The sequence below is a fragment of the Vulpes lagopus genome, chromosome 3 (genome assembly GCF_018345385.1).
Source record: "Vulpes lagopus strain Blue_001 chromosome 3, ASM1834538v1, whole genome shotgun sequence".
Classification (NCBI taxonomy): Eukaryota; Metazoa; Chordata; class Mammalia; order Carnivora; family Canidae; genus Vulpes; species Vulpes lagopus.
In genome coordinates, this window is record NC_054826.1 from 105996853 (window position 1) to 106012610 (window position 15758).

General features: G+C 46.1%; 1 protein-coding gene across 3 annotated transcripts; it reads right to left on the reverse strand.

Moving 5' to 3' along the window:
• Positions 1-4109: 4109 nt before the first annotated feature.
• On the reverse strand, positions 4110-15455 carry FUS (FUS RNA binding protein). 3 transcript variants are annotated; one of them, XM_041749597.1, is made up of 15 exons: positions 15340-15455; positions 13750-13774; positions 13507-13661; positions 12259-12400; positions 11872-12062; positions 11467-11674; positions 9822-9856; positions 8321-8353; positions 7153-7256; positions 6478-6607; positions 5900-6001; positions 5637-5760; positions 5228-5328; positions 4724-4871; positions 4110-4465 (listed from the first exon to the last, which is right to left on the reverse strand). In XM_041749597.1, the coding sequence occupies exons 1-15, from the start codon at positions 15350-15352 to the stop codon at positions 4426-4428; spliced, it is 1551 nt and encodes a 516-aa protein (XP_041605531.1). In that variant the 5' UTR covers positions 15353-15455; the 3' UTR covers positions 4110-4425. The 3 variants fall into 3 exon arrangements, with proteins under 3 accessions (XP_041605531.1, XP_041605532.1, XP_041605530.1); XM_041749598.1 differs by having other exon boundaries at positions 11896-12062; positions 12259-12403; XM_041749596.1 differs by having other exon boundaries at positions 12259-12403.
• Between the last annotated feature and the right edge of the window lie 303 nt (positions 15456-15758).

Genomic DNA, 15758 nt, shown 5'->3' on the forward strand with positions numbered 1-15758 from the left:
ATAAAGACCTTCTTTCTGGGGCCCCTTGATGGCTGTCGGTTGGACATCAAACTCGATCTCGGTCATGATCTCAGGGGTGAAGCCTCTGAGTTATAAGCACAGTCTGCACGCCATTCTCTCCCTCTGCCCCTCCCTCCCACCTTGCACTCAAAAGCACACATGCCCTCACTCTAAGAATCATCTTTGAGGAAAAAAAAAAAGCCCTTCTCCCCGGCACTACAGCCCCAAACACACCACTGTCCAAAGAGCTGAGAGCACTATTCCCAGACCCAAACTCCTGATCATTAAGTACTTTTCCCCTCATCTATTCCTGCCTCAATGAGGGTTAGAGTGGACAGCCTCCAAAAGCTTTTTTTAATAGGATTTATTTGAAAAAGAGTGCTCACAGGAGCAGAGGAGAGTTAAGGGGAGCAGCAGTTCCCTCGCTGAGCAGAGGCCAATACAGGGCTCAATCCCAGAACCTAGAGATCATGATCTGAGCTTAAAGGCAGATGCTTAACTGACTGAGCCACCAACATGCCCCCCCCCCCGCCCAAAAGCTTTTCTAACTATTAACACTATGGATCAAGGGCCCAATTATTTCTACAAGCCCTAAAGTCCATGTGCTGGCAAGATCCACTTGACGTTACTTCAGCTCTTAGGCATGCACCATTTAAGATTTTAAGTTCACAGAGAGATGAAAGAGATTATTTTTAATACCTTAGAAGTCTAAAATTACTCCTAAATAAAAAGCTAAAGATAAGAAGGGGGCACCTGGCTGGCTCAGTCAGAAGAGCATGTGACTCTTGATGCCTGGGGACTCTCAAGCCCCACATTGTGTGTAGAGATTACTTAAAAATAAAATTTTAAAATAATAAAGATAGGAGGAAGGAGGCTAAGTACTGAGGGCTCAAAGGAAGGAAACAATCTGAGTTCTGTAAAAACTGCACAGAAATGGTTGCAGGTGGGACACCCCCCCCCCAACCCTAGCTAACAGTCAAGGTTAGGTTCTCTTGCAGACTAGCGTCAAAGTGAGATCTAGTGACAAAACCCAAAGCAAATGATCAAGGGCCAAGAGGATGCAGTGGAGTGGGAAGAAACATGCAGAAACAAAGATGCAATGTGTTTACTCGGAGGGGCTGGACCCAAACTAAAGACTACATCAAAGCAGGCAGCAAACACACCTCCCCTCTTTTTAGTTAGCCAGCCCTGATCCCAAAACAAAATTGTCAGATGATGCTGCAGGACAGCAGACTGTGTGGGGCGCCTGGATTCCTCAGTTAAGTGTCTGCCTTCAGCTCAAGATCCCAGGGTCATGGGATTAGGCCTCGAGTATCAGCCTTCCTGCTTAGCAGGGAGTCTGCTTCTCCCTCTCCCTCTACCCCTGCTCATGCTTTTTCTCAAAATTTTAAAAAGGGACGCCTGGGTGGCTGAGTGGTTCAGCGTCTGCCTTTGGCTCAGGGCATGATCCCAGAGTTCCAGGTTCAAGTCCCATTTCGGGTTCCCTAGAGGGAGCCTGCTTCTCCCTCTGCCGGTCTGCCTCTGTGCCTCTCATTAATAAATAAATCAATATTTAAAAAATAAATAAAAAATAAAATTTTAAAAAGCAAACTGTGGGCAGCCCCGGTGGCCCAGCGGTTTAGCACCACCCTCCGCCTAGGGTGGGATCATTGAGAGCCGGGATTGAGTCCCATGTCAGGCTCCCTGCACAGAACCTGCTTCTCCCTTCTGCCTGTCTCTGTCATAAATAAAATCTTTAAAAAAATAAAAATAAAAAAGCAAATGGTTTTCCATACTTCAGTAAGATTAATGTATTCTTTAGAAAATAAAGGACTAAAAAACCTAAAACCCTCACCAGAGAAACAAGAATAGCTGCTGCTGGCCAGGCTATGCAAAAAAGAAAGAGGGTCCAAATTCCAAAACCCCATGGGTCTCATATTTTGACCCAACTCACCTGCAACCAGAACAAGCTGCTCGGAACCGAACCAATTCCCTCTGCTGGTATTTCCATCTCCATCCATTGTCCTAGAAAAGCCCCCAAACTGGATCTACCAACTCACCAGAAACCTGGGACCCTATTTCCTTTAAAAGCAAGGCCACTCATGGGCCACCTGGGTGGCTCAATCACAGCTGAATGTCCAACTCTTGAATTCAGCTCAGGTCACGGTCTCGGGGTCCTGGGATTGAGCCCTACATCTGGCTTCTCACTCCGGGGGAATCTGCTGGTCTCCCTCCCTTTGCCCTTCCCCCTGGGGCTCATGCTCTTGTTATCCCTCTTTCAAATAAATAAAAATAAATCTTTAAAAAAAAGATTTTTTTAAAATAAAAAAACCCACTAAACCCTTTTAAAGATATGACTGTAATGGTAAGTCTCAAGTCAGTAATCAAGTTCACAAGGAGCTCCAACCTCCTTCATCCCTTTCAACAGGGATCAAGAAACCATAATTGAACCCTAGACAGCAGAACTCTAGCAGGTGCAGCAGAAACAAACTTAACATGGATAAGGTTACTCAAACCAATCACTTAAGCAAGCAGAGCAAAAAAATAGCAGATCAAATAATAAATAGTAAAGGCACATCCTTGGCTCTAAATGAAGGCTTCTCACATGTACCAAATTCAACAGCCAAACCAAAGGACTGCCTGGGAGAACCTTAGCCATTCACATACTACTCTTGGATTACTGAGCACCCCCACTCAGAGACAGTAAAGCAACTTTTTCTTTCGACAAAGCAATCGCTTCCCTGTCTCATCACCCAGTTTGATGAAGCAACCTTCCCCAGAGAACACCTTCAACATACTTGACAACTTTCAAGAGAGGAAAGCACTTCCCAAAGAGTCCCAATGACTCCACAAGCTATGCTTCTGACAGCAAAATATTTTGCTATTGCCTGTAATTTTCCGTTCTGTATTGACTAAAATATTCATGCTCAATAACTCACTGGCAGGTAAAGTTAAGTCCTTTAAATTCATACTTGAGAACTGAAAATCAAAAATTGGAGGGGGGGTGAGGAAAGGCATATGGTAAAGTTTAGGGGAAATGTCTAAGGTTTTAACTCATTGGTCCTACCCTTTATCTCCAAAACCCTTCACTGAAAAGGGAGGGCTATCCACCATCAAGGCTCAAGCCTAAAAACCTCCAAATACCATCAGAGCATCTGGGTGGCTCTGATGGTGAGGTGTCTGCCTTTGGCTCAGGTCATCCCAGGGAGTCCTGAGATTTGGTCCCAAGAAACTTCCTGCTCTGCAGGGAGCCTCCTGCTACCTCTCCCTCTGCCTGCCCCTCCCCCTGCTCGTGCTGTCAAATAGAATTTAGAGGGGAAAAAAAATACCATGATCACAGCCCTGAGTCTAGGCAGGATATGAAAGTGATGACACACTGTCCTCTTACAGCACCTACCTACCCAAGCTCCACCTCAAGAAAACGGGGGGGGGGGGGGGGAGGGGGGGGCATGACACATTCACCATCTAACCTTCCCTCTCCTTACCACCAATTGATTCCTGTCCCTCTTCCCTCAAATTTAGCAACCTCTTAAGAAAGACCTAAGCAAAGGTTTTTGGACAGGAGTTTGTCCCCTGGAGAACACTGATTTCAGAATGAAAATGCTAAGAAATGAAAATTAAGTCCTAAGGCTAGGCCTCAATCTTGGTTCTACCATTTTCTGATTCTGAGAGCCATATAACTAACCCATGCAACTCCATCATCTGCCATGACGTAGGTATACACTCCGTCCTACCAAAGACCCAATTTGGCTAGGTATGTGCCAGCCAATCTGAATACTGCCCCAGGGACGCCTGAGTGGCTCAGTGGTTGAGCATCTGCCTTCGGTTCAGGACATGATCCCGGGATCCAGAGATCGAGTCCCACATCGGGGCTTTATATGAGCCCCATCCTTAGAAAACTGTCAAAAAGCCAAGGATCTTAAAAAAGGTAAAACTGATACAACAGTAAACCAAGACCAGCATGTAAATAAACGTGGGAAAAGAAAAACTCGCATACAGTTGAACATATATTTTGAGCCACAGTCATGACACCACACATTCACTTACCCCATTCATACATCCAATTTTTGCCAAACAAGAAGTTTTAATCTCTACTTTCAAAGATGCCACTTGACTTTTTCTACCCTGGACCAAGTTATCAAACACTTTATTCCAGTTCCTGCTAAGCAGGAACAAAATTTTCCGGTTCCTGCTAGGCAGGATGATCTGAAAGAGAAAAACTGCCCACATTCCTGACCCAGGTATCAATCCTCCAGTGGAGTGAAGAGGGGGAAGAGGAAAAAAATTAACTAAAACGATGGTTTTTAATGGGAACCAGAGGTATGGTTACAATTACATAGTCCGACACAAAAAACCCGTGGGTGATCAGGAGTTGGAAGGTTACAAAATAATGAGGGTAACACTGGGTACAAGAAGAAAAGCTGTTGCAGAACCTCAGGAGCCAAGCTAATACGGCCTCTCCCTGCGATCCTGTCTGTGCTCACCCCTGCAAAAAAGAGTATCTAATTAGGTTTGAGTCACCAACCTCTCCACCCACCCAACCCCCAAACCCCATCTTCCCCTAGGAAAGTCTCATCTCTACAATGCAAGTGAGATCTACAAAGAAGTTCCCCAAGGTAATCCTCCTACCCTCCTTCCACACCCCACTATGGTTATAATCTCAGCCTTACAAACTAGCCCTCAAAATGAAACCTTCCTATCATATGACCTCTCTTCAATGCTCATTTCAATTTAAGAGTCTTACCTGGAGTCCATCTTGCCAGGGCCAAAGCCACCTCTGTCCCCACCACCCCGGCCCCCTCGGAAGCCCCCACGGTCCCCGCCTCGGCCTCGGTAGCCGCCCCGGTCATAGCCTCCTCTGCCACCACGACGATCATCTCCATAGTTACCCCCTAGGACAAAAGAAACAGGAGATCATATACCCCTAAATCCGTCCTACCTTCCCTCCTCAAACCTCCCTGCTTAAAAATAAGGGCTTTCTGGGGCACCTGGGTGTTTCAGTTTAAGCATCTGACTTGGTTTTGGCTCAGATCATCCCAGGGATGGGATGCTCAGAAGAATTGTGGGAATTCAGTCAGGCAGAATTGTGGGATAGAGCCCTGCCTCGAGCTCCACACTGAATGTGGAGACTGCTTGTCCCTCTCCCCAGCCTCCTCACCCCCACCAATAAGCAAACAAATAAAATCTTTAAAAAAATTTAAGGGCTTTGTGATCCCAACCTCTTACTACCAGTTCTGTCCCTTCTTACCCATATGAGAGCCTCCTGGTCCCCCTCCTGGGCCATCTGGTTTAGGGGCCTTACACTGGTTGCATTCATTCCTCCAAGAAAAGTTCATGTTCTCACATATACTGAGGAAAAAGACAGAAAATTTGGAAAAGTGGGAGTAAACCAACAATTAGGAAAAGATTCCAGTGACCTAAGAGCAGAGTGAGGAAACGGACCTCAGGCCAAAACACTTCTCAGGAGCAGCAACAGGAACAAACAGATTACTGGACCTGGTCCAATATCGTACCCACTCTAACAGCCTTAATTAGGTATGCTTTCAACCAAAGCTGTCTCCATCAGTGTGGCCTTGACATCTCTAGAAGATCCCTGACTCTGCCCTAGTATCAAAAGACACCACATTTAAAGGACTAAAAGAAAAAGTTTCACTCACGGATTAGGACACTTCCAGTCACCAGCTCGCTGTTGGCCGCCACCACCACCACCTCCACTTGGGAATCCTCCCCGGCCACCGCCACCACTGCCACCACCTCCATAGCCTCCACGGCCCATGGGTCCTAGTGTAGACAGAAATATGGGTCTGTTCCCCTTCCAGGTTTAATTTAACCCAATCTCCTCTTCCTACACAAGCCCTTTACCATCCTCTCCACTCTACCCATCACCTCTTTTTACCAACAGCACAAAGTAGGTCCTCACCTCCTCGCCCTCGGCCTCCACGACCATTGCCACCACCCCGATTGAAGTCTGCTCGCCGAGTAGCAAATGAGACCTTGATAGGATTCCCAGAGAATTCTTTACCTAATGAAATAACGATGTAAAAAGATACTATTTAGTTTGGTACAATCAAGACTCTACACCTTCCTGAAAACATTCATAATTGAAAACACCTAAGTCAAAGACAACAGTTTACCCTTGAACACAGGTTACAACTGTGCACATTTATACGTGAACTTTACAACAAATACGGCATATTAAATGAACTTCCTGTTTATATTTTAATAACAAAATACAAAACAAGTTTACTAATTCATCAAGTAAGGCTCAAGTCAACAGTAGTCAAATGACTGAGTTTCGGGAAGTCAAGTTATATGCAGATTTGTAACTGCACAAGAGGTCAGCGGCCCTAAATCCCCATGCTGTTCGAGGATCAACTGTATATACTAAAGTAGCAGGTAAAAACTATTGAAAACCTAAAAGGAACCTTCAAAATGTGACCCGTTTTCTAAGGCTAGTTGCCCTGTGCAACCCATCCCCCCCAGCCTCCTCATACACACCATCAAACCAGTCAATAGCTGCTTTAGCAGAAGGTGGGTCATCAAACGACACCGTGGCCTCTCCCTTCAGCTTGCCTGTTTCCCTGTCTGTGTACAGATTAATCATGGGCTGTCCTGTTTTCTTATTTGTCTGAAAAAAAGAAACACGAGATAACATGAGTCTCAGAAGATAACACTACCCACCTTCTACTGTTTCCTTCTCACATGTAACTGGAATTTTAAGTCATCATAATGATCTCACTTGACGGCTAAAACTAAAGATTATAATCTACAAGTTCAAAAGTTTAGGACACTCCTTATCATGTGTGCCTTTCTTTTTATTTATTTACTTATTCATGAGAGAAAGGCAGAGACATAGGCAGAGGGAGCAGGCTCCATGCAGGGAACCCAATGCGGAACTCAATCCTGGGACTCCAGGATCACACCCTGAGCCGAACGATGGCAGGACGCTCAACCACTGAGCCACCCAGGTATCTCAACCAATGAGCCACCCAGGTATCCCTCAAGTGTGCCTTTCTGTATGAAGATGTGCTTTCTTTTAGAAAATGTCAACAGCTAGCGTTCTTTCCTCAACAAATTAGGCTGGCAATAGTTAAGATTTTTATTTTTACTAACATGGGAAGTCCAAAAACCTGAAGCACCAACAGAAAAAGCAGCCACTATGTTCCACAGTACCTTAATAATACCAATCTGCTTGAAGTAATCGGCCACAGACTCAATTGTAACGTTTTCGCCCAAGCCTTGCACGAAGATGGTGTTGTTGTCTGAATTATCCTGTTCTGCTTAAACAAAAAACAATGTGAATTTGTAAACAAGCAAAGGCAAAACAAGTGACTCTAAATCCAACTTTAACACTGGATATTAATTAAGCTTACAAAGAAATTTTAAGAGAACACCTGAGTGGTTCAGTTAAATGTCTGGCCTTCAGCTCAGGTCATGATCCCAGGGTCCTGGGATGGAGCCTTGCCATCAGGCTCCCAGCTCAGCAGGGAGCCTGCTTCTCCCTCTCCTTGTGCTCACTCACTCTCTCAAATAAATAAAAATCTTTATTAAGAGAATAAAATTCAAGAAACAAATCTTAAAGTCAAATGAAAGAAAACCACCTCCCTTCTATCATATGAGTGCCTGTATATTAGCCATTTCACAAATTTAAATTTAGTCTTACAACACTCCTCTGAAAATTGTTAACATCCATAAAAGAAACAGAGGCTCAGGAGTTCATTGCCCAAGATCACACAATAATTACGCTAGCGTTTGTCAATTTTCAACTGCAAACAAGATAAAAAACCTCTTTTACACGGAAATCCAAATCCTTCCCTTTATAATAGGTCTTTTCATTTACTAATTTGGTCATGATCCACATTTTTAAAATCCATTGCAGTATGAGAACATGGTCTATACACAGATGTATCACCATCTCCTCAGACTTGTTAGAAATGCAGATTATCAGGCTCCTCCCAAACCTACTAAATTGCTGGGGAAATAACCCACTGAGATTATTTCTGATACATGCCTGTTTATAGATCATTGCTAATTATAACACCTAAACTCCCTTCCCTTCATTTTCCTTCTTTAACCTCCTTTTATGAAAAGATTTTACTTTTTTACCTGACAAAGCGCTCACGCACAAGCAAGGGGAGTGGCAGATAGAAGAGGTTAGAAGCAGGTTCTCCACTGAGCAGGAAGCCCATTGTGGGGCTCGGGCCCAGGACCTGTGATCACAACCTGAGCCACCCAGGTACCCGCCCACACCTGCTTTTTCAGATTCCTCAAGTGTCAAAGAACAGCCAACATAAGTCCTGATGCCACATTAGCCATTCTTTCATGCCAGCTGTAGACTCACCAGAGTCATGACGTGATCCTTGGTCCCGAGGGCCTTAAGTGACATGAAAAAAAAAAAAAAACAAACAAGGAAAGAGAAGCTGTTAGTCAAGAAGGAGAGACAGACAAGGAAAAAATTTAACACCAATCCAAACTCTCGCAAAATGATCAGTAAATGCTCACAGCCTCATCCAAACCCTGTCCTGGGTTGCCTACCCAGAGAAACTCCTAGACAGGGCTGGGGAAGACACAGGCCCCTTAAGATCTGTATGTAACTGAGTCCCCACAGGGACAACTCCACAGTCCAGGAAATTCTGCCTCCCCCAGCTCAGGCTGGGAAATGTCCTCAGCACAGATTGGGGGGCCAGCAGGGAGACCCATTGCAGTTAACAAAACCAACTCATAGCTTGGCCCTATTCTCTCACCCCAGAGAGAAATGGGCTCACCACCAGCAATGTGATATGCATCCATCCAGTTTCTCCAAACTTTTAACACCAAAGACACTTATTTATCCCTTGTGGAACAAGTTTTAATTTCATCTTTACAAACCATTCTTAAAACCATGTTGTTTCCCCAACCACATGAAAATAAAAAAACATACATAATAACTATTTTATTTTTAAAGCATGTCCCAGGGAACAGACCAGAAATCTTATTTCCATAATGCAGCCTCTATTTTTTTTCCAGAGACCATCTTGACCAAAGTTTATCTGAATTCACCATATATAAATATTGTACCCACACTCAATGTCACCTAAATCATGAACCCAAGCCTTTGGCTTTAAATGTTGAGAAAAATCAAGAAACCTTTTGTTAGTTAACCAAACCAGAAAAGTTCCAGCTTACTGGGAGACTTCTCAAATTTGCCATTTTTCCATGAATTCAGTTTGTGCTGTTAAGACCTGGTTATTTCCCATGAGCCACACATGCTCCCAACCTTTCTTTGTAGTTGTCCACACCTTCCTTCCCAGAGCTAGTTTCTATTTGCCCATCTGAGTTAAGTACGTATATGTAGGATTGCATTGACACCATTCAGTATTTAATATATAGAGATACGTATATACCAACTTCACCATCCTCAGGGCAGGGCAATAGTTCACATCCCCCTTCCAGAATTAAAACATTTGGAGGTTGTTACACACACACACTAGCCTTGGACACAATGATCAAAAGGATCCTAAAGCCAAGTTGGCACCACGTGTTCCAGCACACACTCTCCAGTTTCTCAAAATGGTGGTCACTAAGTGCCAGGTGTGGCAACACTCCTGTCAGAGGCCTACTAAACACCTCTTAGTAACCTGGGTCAAACCAATTTGGCACCAGACGACTGCCAAGTCTTACCCCCCTGCCTCCAGGTTAGCACACAACTGGCAGCAGGTGGCATTCTCCCCCACCCCTTTCTGGAGGTGGTTCTGGACACTTCAAAACCTTTTGACACTTAAAACACGCTAAAACATCTGCAAATGAACAATCAGACAAAGCATTGCTGGGAGTTGGGAATTTTGGAAACTCTGTTCACTTACCACCAAATTTATTGAAGCCACCACGGTCACTTCCGCTGGAGAAGACAAGTTAGAAGAAAGGACATGAAGCTTCCAACGGCTACAAAAGGGCGTTTTTTTGATTTTGTTTAACATTCCCCAAACATGGGTAGGTGTTTTGGGAAAAAGATACAAGTGGCTACTAAAATACATTTCCCTTCCTGACCACCCCTTGTCTGACCTTTGAGCATGTCACACACACGTGTGCAATTTCTCACACAGTTTTTAAGGATTTTGCTTTTTAAAAGGTTATAGATCTATTTCCTCTGGAAAAAAAAATGACCCATTTTCCTTGGTCGTTCTTCCGATGTAGCAGATGTTTTTTCCTCTTGTCGTGAGTGGTTGACAACCCAGTAGTTGGTTTAAAAACCCTACCCCCAATTCACCCAGAAGACATTTCACACCAGGCTGGGGTAGCCCTGAACACATTTTTGTGGTTTTTGCTTTGAAAGCAGCAAGCAGACCCAACCCCATTCCATAAAAAGTCAAAACCAAAGGCAATTTCCCCTTAAAGCAAGACAAACTTAGCTAAGCCCTATCCTAACTACTGAGCTGTTTTTGATCTCCCCCCACCCCCGGGGTCACCCCTTCTACACTGTGAGAAGAGCGGAGTATTTTGCAATGTCACCTTTCATACCTGTGGCACATAAAATGCAGAGCAAGTTAACAGTCACATAACAGTTGTTTTTCTTTTTAAAGTTTTGCATTAAACACACGCACACAACAGAGTTTTCCTTATTTTCGTATGGTTTTTGAGATTGCCCCCACCCACCTCTGAATACTTACCATATCCAAACTCTCATTTAAAAAACCTACTTTTTCCCAAAAAGGAGTAACACACTGACATTTCTCCCCTTTCAAAGGGAGACAGAGGAGGGTCCTTCAAATCATGTTTACCAACAGATTTGACCAATGCTTTAACATCAAATCTAAGGCTTTACTTCAATCAACTACAGCGGGAAGGGGAAGAAAGAGAAGGTCCAGCTGGACAAGTAACCAGGGGAGGGGGACAGTGGAGCAAAGAGATGGGACACCACTGTCAAGCGTATTTTGTCCAAAAGGTCTGCACACTTCAGACAGCCCCATAAACCAAGTCACACACAAAATCATTACTGCCAGTCAAATTACTGCAAATCAAGCTCATGGATTCAAATGACTACAATATACGGTAAGAGTAGCCAATTCCTGGAAGCTGAAGTCATGAGGTTAAGCATTAGCAACTCCTTTAGAGGACACATGGGAATACGTGTAAACAAGTTTCCCTATTACCAGGAGTGGGATCATCGGTTTCCCTTGCAGAGAAAGAAGACTTTACTTCCATGTTTTTTGCCTAGGATATCAATGACTCCAATCCACATACACCCATGTATATTTTCCCTTTTTCTTTGGAAATACAAGTGTCAGTACTCAAATCTCTACTCAGAGGTGTGGGTGGGAGTTCAGGCTCCCCAATTCTCATAAAAAAATGGGAATGTACAAAGAGACCATCAATACCCCAAACTCTAAGCCCTCACAAATCCCTAGAAAAAAAACTAACCATGCACTAAGGAACTGAGCTTCAAGGGAGATTCATGCAACCCTTCACACTCCCCACTGATGTTACGCCCTAGCTCACAAGAACACCTACCCCATGCCGCCTCTGCCTCCACGGCCACCTCCACGACCTCTGGGTTCATAGCCACCACTGCTGCGGTTGTAACCACCGCCACCGCCCCGGCCGCGGCCCCCACGGTCTTGCTGGCCTCCCCCGTAGCCACCGCCACCACCACTCTGGTCCTGATTGCCATAACCGCCGCCGCCACCACTCATGGAGGACTGATCTTGGCCATAGTTACCTGTCAGAAAACAAAGGATTCTTTAAAGAAAAACACACGTGGCATTAAACAGTACCAAAAGATTAAGAATGATGAAAATAAAGACAGCTAAGAAACAAGAAAAAAAAACTTTTAAGAATTTTTTAGAGTAAGGGGCCAAGCAGTATATATAAATCTCTACAAAAAGTAGGAATGATGCAAAGCTCAAGACCCCTCACCTCCACCACCCCCTCCGCCACCACCTCCACTGCTACTGTTGTACTGGTTCTGCTGTCCATAGCCTTGAGGGGGATTATAGGAGCTTTGCTGCTGTCCATAGCCTTGCTGCTGTCCACTATAGCCAGACTGTTGGCCATAGCCCCCACTCTGGGGCTGCCCGTAGCCGCTGCTCTGAGAACCACTACCATAACTAAGGAAAGAGAAACAAACAGAATCAGAATGCCAGCATGTCCAAGACTTCATCTTTGGCGCATTCCATTCTCTACCCCACTCCATTACAAAGACTCCTCCCTCTCCCCCCACCTAATTGCTCCTGTTGCTGATCACATCATTCCTTATCAATTCACCTCTAACCATATTCCAAACCTCCCCCTCAAACTCCTTACCTTCCCGAGGTGCTGCTAGGAGCTGGCTGCTGGCCATAGCCAGGATAAGAGGACTGTTGCCCATAAGATGACTGAGAACTCTGGCCACTGCCATAGCCACCAGTTGAGCCATATCCCTGGGGAGTTGACTGAGTGCCATAGCCTGCTACAAGTAAAAGAAGTCATAAAGACTATGAGGAAAAAAGCAAGAAACAAGTTAAAGAAAACTTTATGTACTACTACTGTTACCCATACTTGAAAAGTCAGCCTCTTGGAAGCTCCTTGGAAATCTTTTAAATCTTGCTCAAAGATGCCCTTCCCCTCCCACCCTAAGGCTAATATTCTTAACTTCCACCAACTTCAGAGTTCCAATCTCATCACACCTATCCCAAAGCCAGTCTCCAGGACCATACTATTCATAACCCAAGAGATTCCTTTAAAAAAAAAAAAAAGGTATTTCATTTACTCATGAAAGACACAAAGAGAGAGAAGCAGAGATGTAGGCAGAGGGAGAAGCAGGCTCCATGCAGGGAACCCAATGTGAGACTCGTCAGTCACGCCCTAAGCCAAAGGCAAACGCTCAACCGCTGAACCACCCAGGCATCCCATCCCAAGAGATTCCTATTCATTAAGCATTTTAACCCTCTCAGAAATGTGTAGTACAAATAGGGAAACCCACATTATGTACATTTAGGATCTCAAGGTACATTCTACCGCTTGTGTATCACCATGATACATAGTAATCTGACTTCAAATCATTTCAAAGCAAATCATTTCCTCCCTGTATGAAAAACCTAAAACTGGGCAGCCCAGGTGGCTTGGTGGTTTAGCGCTGCCTTCAGCCCGGAGTGTGATCCTAGAGACCCGGGATGGAGTTCCGCATCGGGTTCCCTGCGCGGAGCCTGCTTCTCCCTCTGCCTGTGTCTCTGCCTCTCTCTCCTCTCTGTTTCTCATTAATAAATAAATAAAATCTTAAAAAAAAAACTAAAACTTTCTCCATTTAGGGAATACTCTCCTCTCCACATTTCATTGTCATGCTGAAGGGAAATGGGGAGGAGAATATAAACAGAAAAATTAAAAGTCAGAAATAAAAGGAACCAGAATTACAAACCAGTTAAATATTTGTTTGAAAAGATTCAAACTCCAAAAAAAGTTCAAGGGTTACAGACTACAAATAAAGAAATACAGTTTCAACATTTCACCAATGTTTAAGAAAAGCAACATTCAAAGAGCAGGAAGAGGCGGGGTAACCCACTAAAAGAGACTCACTGTTCTGGGTCTGTCCATAAGAAGAACCATAGCTGCTCTGGCCGTAGCCTGAAGTGTCTGCTGACTGACCGTAACCACTGTAACTCTGCTGTCCATAGGGCTGATTGCTCTGCTGGGAATAGCCCTGCCCAGGCTGGGTGGGGTAGGCCCCATAGCTGGAAAAAAAGAAAACCAGTGGAATCAAGAAAAGATACCTTAGCCACCCTTGCCACCCTACGAACTGGAAGTCCTGAAACAACTCACCTTTGGGTTGCTTGTTGGGTATAGTCTGCAAAAGAAAATACAATTACATTACTTTCAGCCATCCTTGGGAGTAGAACAGAATTGAATTTCTTAACTCAAGCCCTGGGGCCTTCGGATAGTATCAACTATGTTGCAAGAAAAGGCAGAAATTCCCTCAAGACAGGAAGGACAAGATGGCAGGTCATAATCAAGTTTTCTCACAATGGATACCAAGAAGTCTCACCAAAAACAAAAAACAAAACAAAACAAAAAAACGAATCTTGGTGGTAAACTACAATGTTCTGTAAATTCAACTGATGTCAGGAACTGCACAAACCTACATACATTTTATTTTATTTTCTTACCTACTCTAGGGGAAAGTATCCTCAACAGTCGAGCTAAAGTCACAAACTGGGGACAGATTCTGATGCAAGCCAAAGGCAGCAGTGAGGGGGATGTGGCCTCCACTCTCTCAACCAAGCCCAAAGAACAGATAGGTCTCAAATGAGGCCATTCTTCACCCTTTGCCTAATCTTGGAGAATGACAACGTGGGCTTTTTTAGTGCAAAGCCACGTAACCAAGAGAACTCTCCGACCCCAAATAACAGAGATCATCACAGAGTTCGCTTTCGGAGGTCAATCAACTGGGACTCAAGTGCCAAGCCCCGTGGCTCCAAACGATTCCGTTTGCTCATCTGCACTGCCTTCTTCGGGGCCGTTGGGGGAGTCTCGGAAAACCAAATGTCGAAAGGGCTTTTAAATCGCCCCCAATGAAGGCGCACCAACCCAAATCAACTCATCATCTCCTCAGTACAGGAAACGAGGCGCTTCCCCCGCAGGAAAAGGGCAAAGGATCGGGAGAGGGTGTGGCCTCGGGCGGCCTTTCCTTTCGGCTCCCACCTCGGAAAGCGGAAATTTAGGCGGGAATACCCTCGGGCCCGGTCCCAAGTCCGTTAGACGACCCCCTATGGGCCTCCCCCAAACCGTTAAGCGGGCGCACGGCCCCGATCCCGAGCCTCCGCCCCCGGCCGCGTGGCAACCGAGGCGGGAAGCAGGCGGTCCCGCCCCTTCCCGAGGGACCCCCGGGGCTAGGCCCACACCGGACGCGCGCTGCGGAGCCTGCAGCGGAGAGTATCGCGACAAAAAGCAGGGCTAACACGAGGCGGGAGGGGGGTTCGCGCCGCGAGAAAGGGGGGAGGGGCCAGCAGGGCGCGTGCGCGCACCGAGTGCCCGGATGCAGCACTGCGACAAAGCGGGGCCCGAGCTCGCGGCTGGGAAGGGGGGGGGAGGGCTTCGGGACCGAGCGTTTCCATGCGTGCCTCACGTTTCAAATTACCAAGAAACGTCCCTGTCAAATCTCACCTCAAGTAAAGGCACTGAGACGGCAAGATCCCCTACCACGCGCAAGGCTCCGGAGAAGCGAAACAAAATGGCGACACAGGCCTTTCCCCCCCCCCCTTCCACCCCGCCCGTTGCTTCCCGCCACAGCGGTGCGAGAAGACCCTACACGCGATCCGCCACCCGGGTCCCACTAGAAAAAAAAAAAAGCCCAGCTGGGAGGGACCGAAGCCCCAGGCTGGCACGCCGCCGCCGCCTCGCGCCCTTACATACCGTTGGAGGCCATGTCCGCGCACGCGCGCACAGGCCGGCAAGCAACAAGATTCGAACACCACAGAGCACCGACGCCTCGAGGACTGAGCGGCCCCGCCTCCTGCGTCGAGGCTTATGTACGCCTCCCCCGCCTACGTACCGCGGAGGAATGCACGAAGTGTGGAGAGGGAAGGGGGGAGCGTGGCTGGACTCTGCAACCCCTCAGGGAGTACCGAGGATCCTCTTAGACAGAGGGGAAGCATAGCGATTAAGAAACTTGCAGGCAACATACATAACCCTATTTTTCCTAGCAAAGTACTCTGGCTCTCCCTGCAGGGCTGGCCCAAGACTCACCTCCACCCCTAGAAGGGCATCATGGTACGGTCCGATTAACCCCGCCCTCCTGGGGGTGGAGCGAGGGGCCCAGGGCGTCTGCGGAC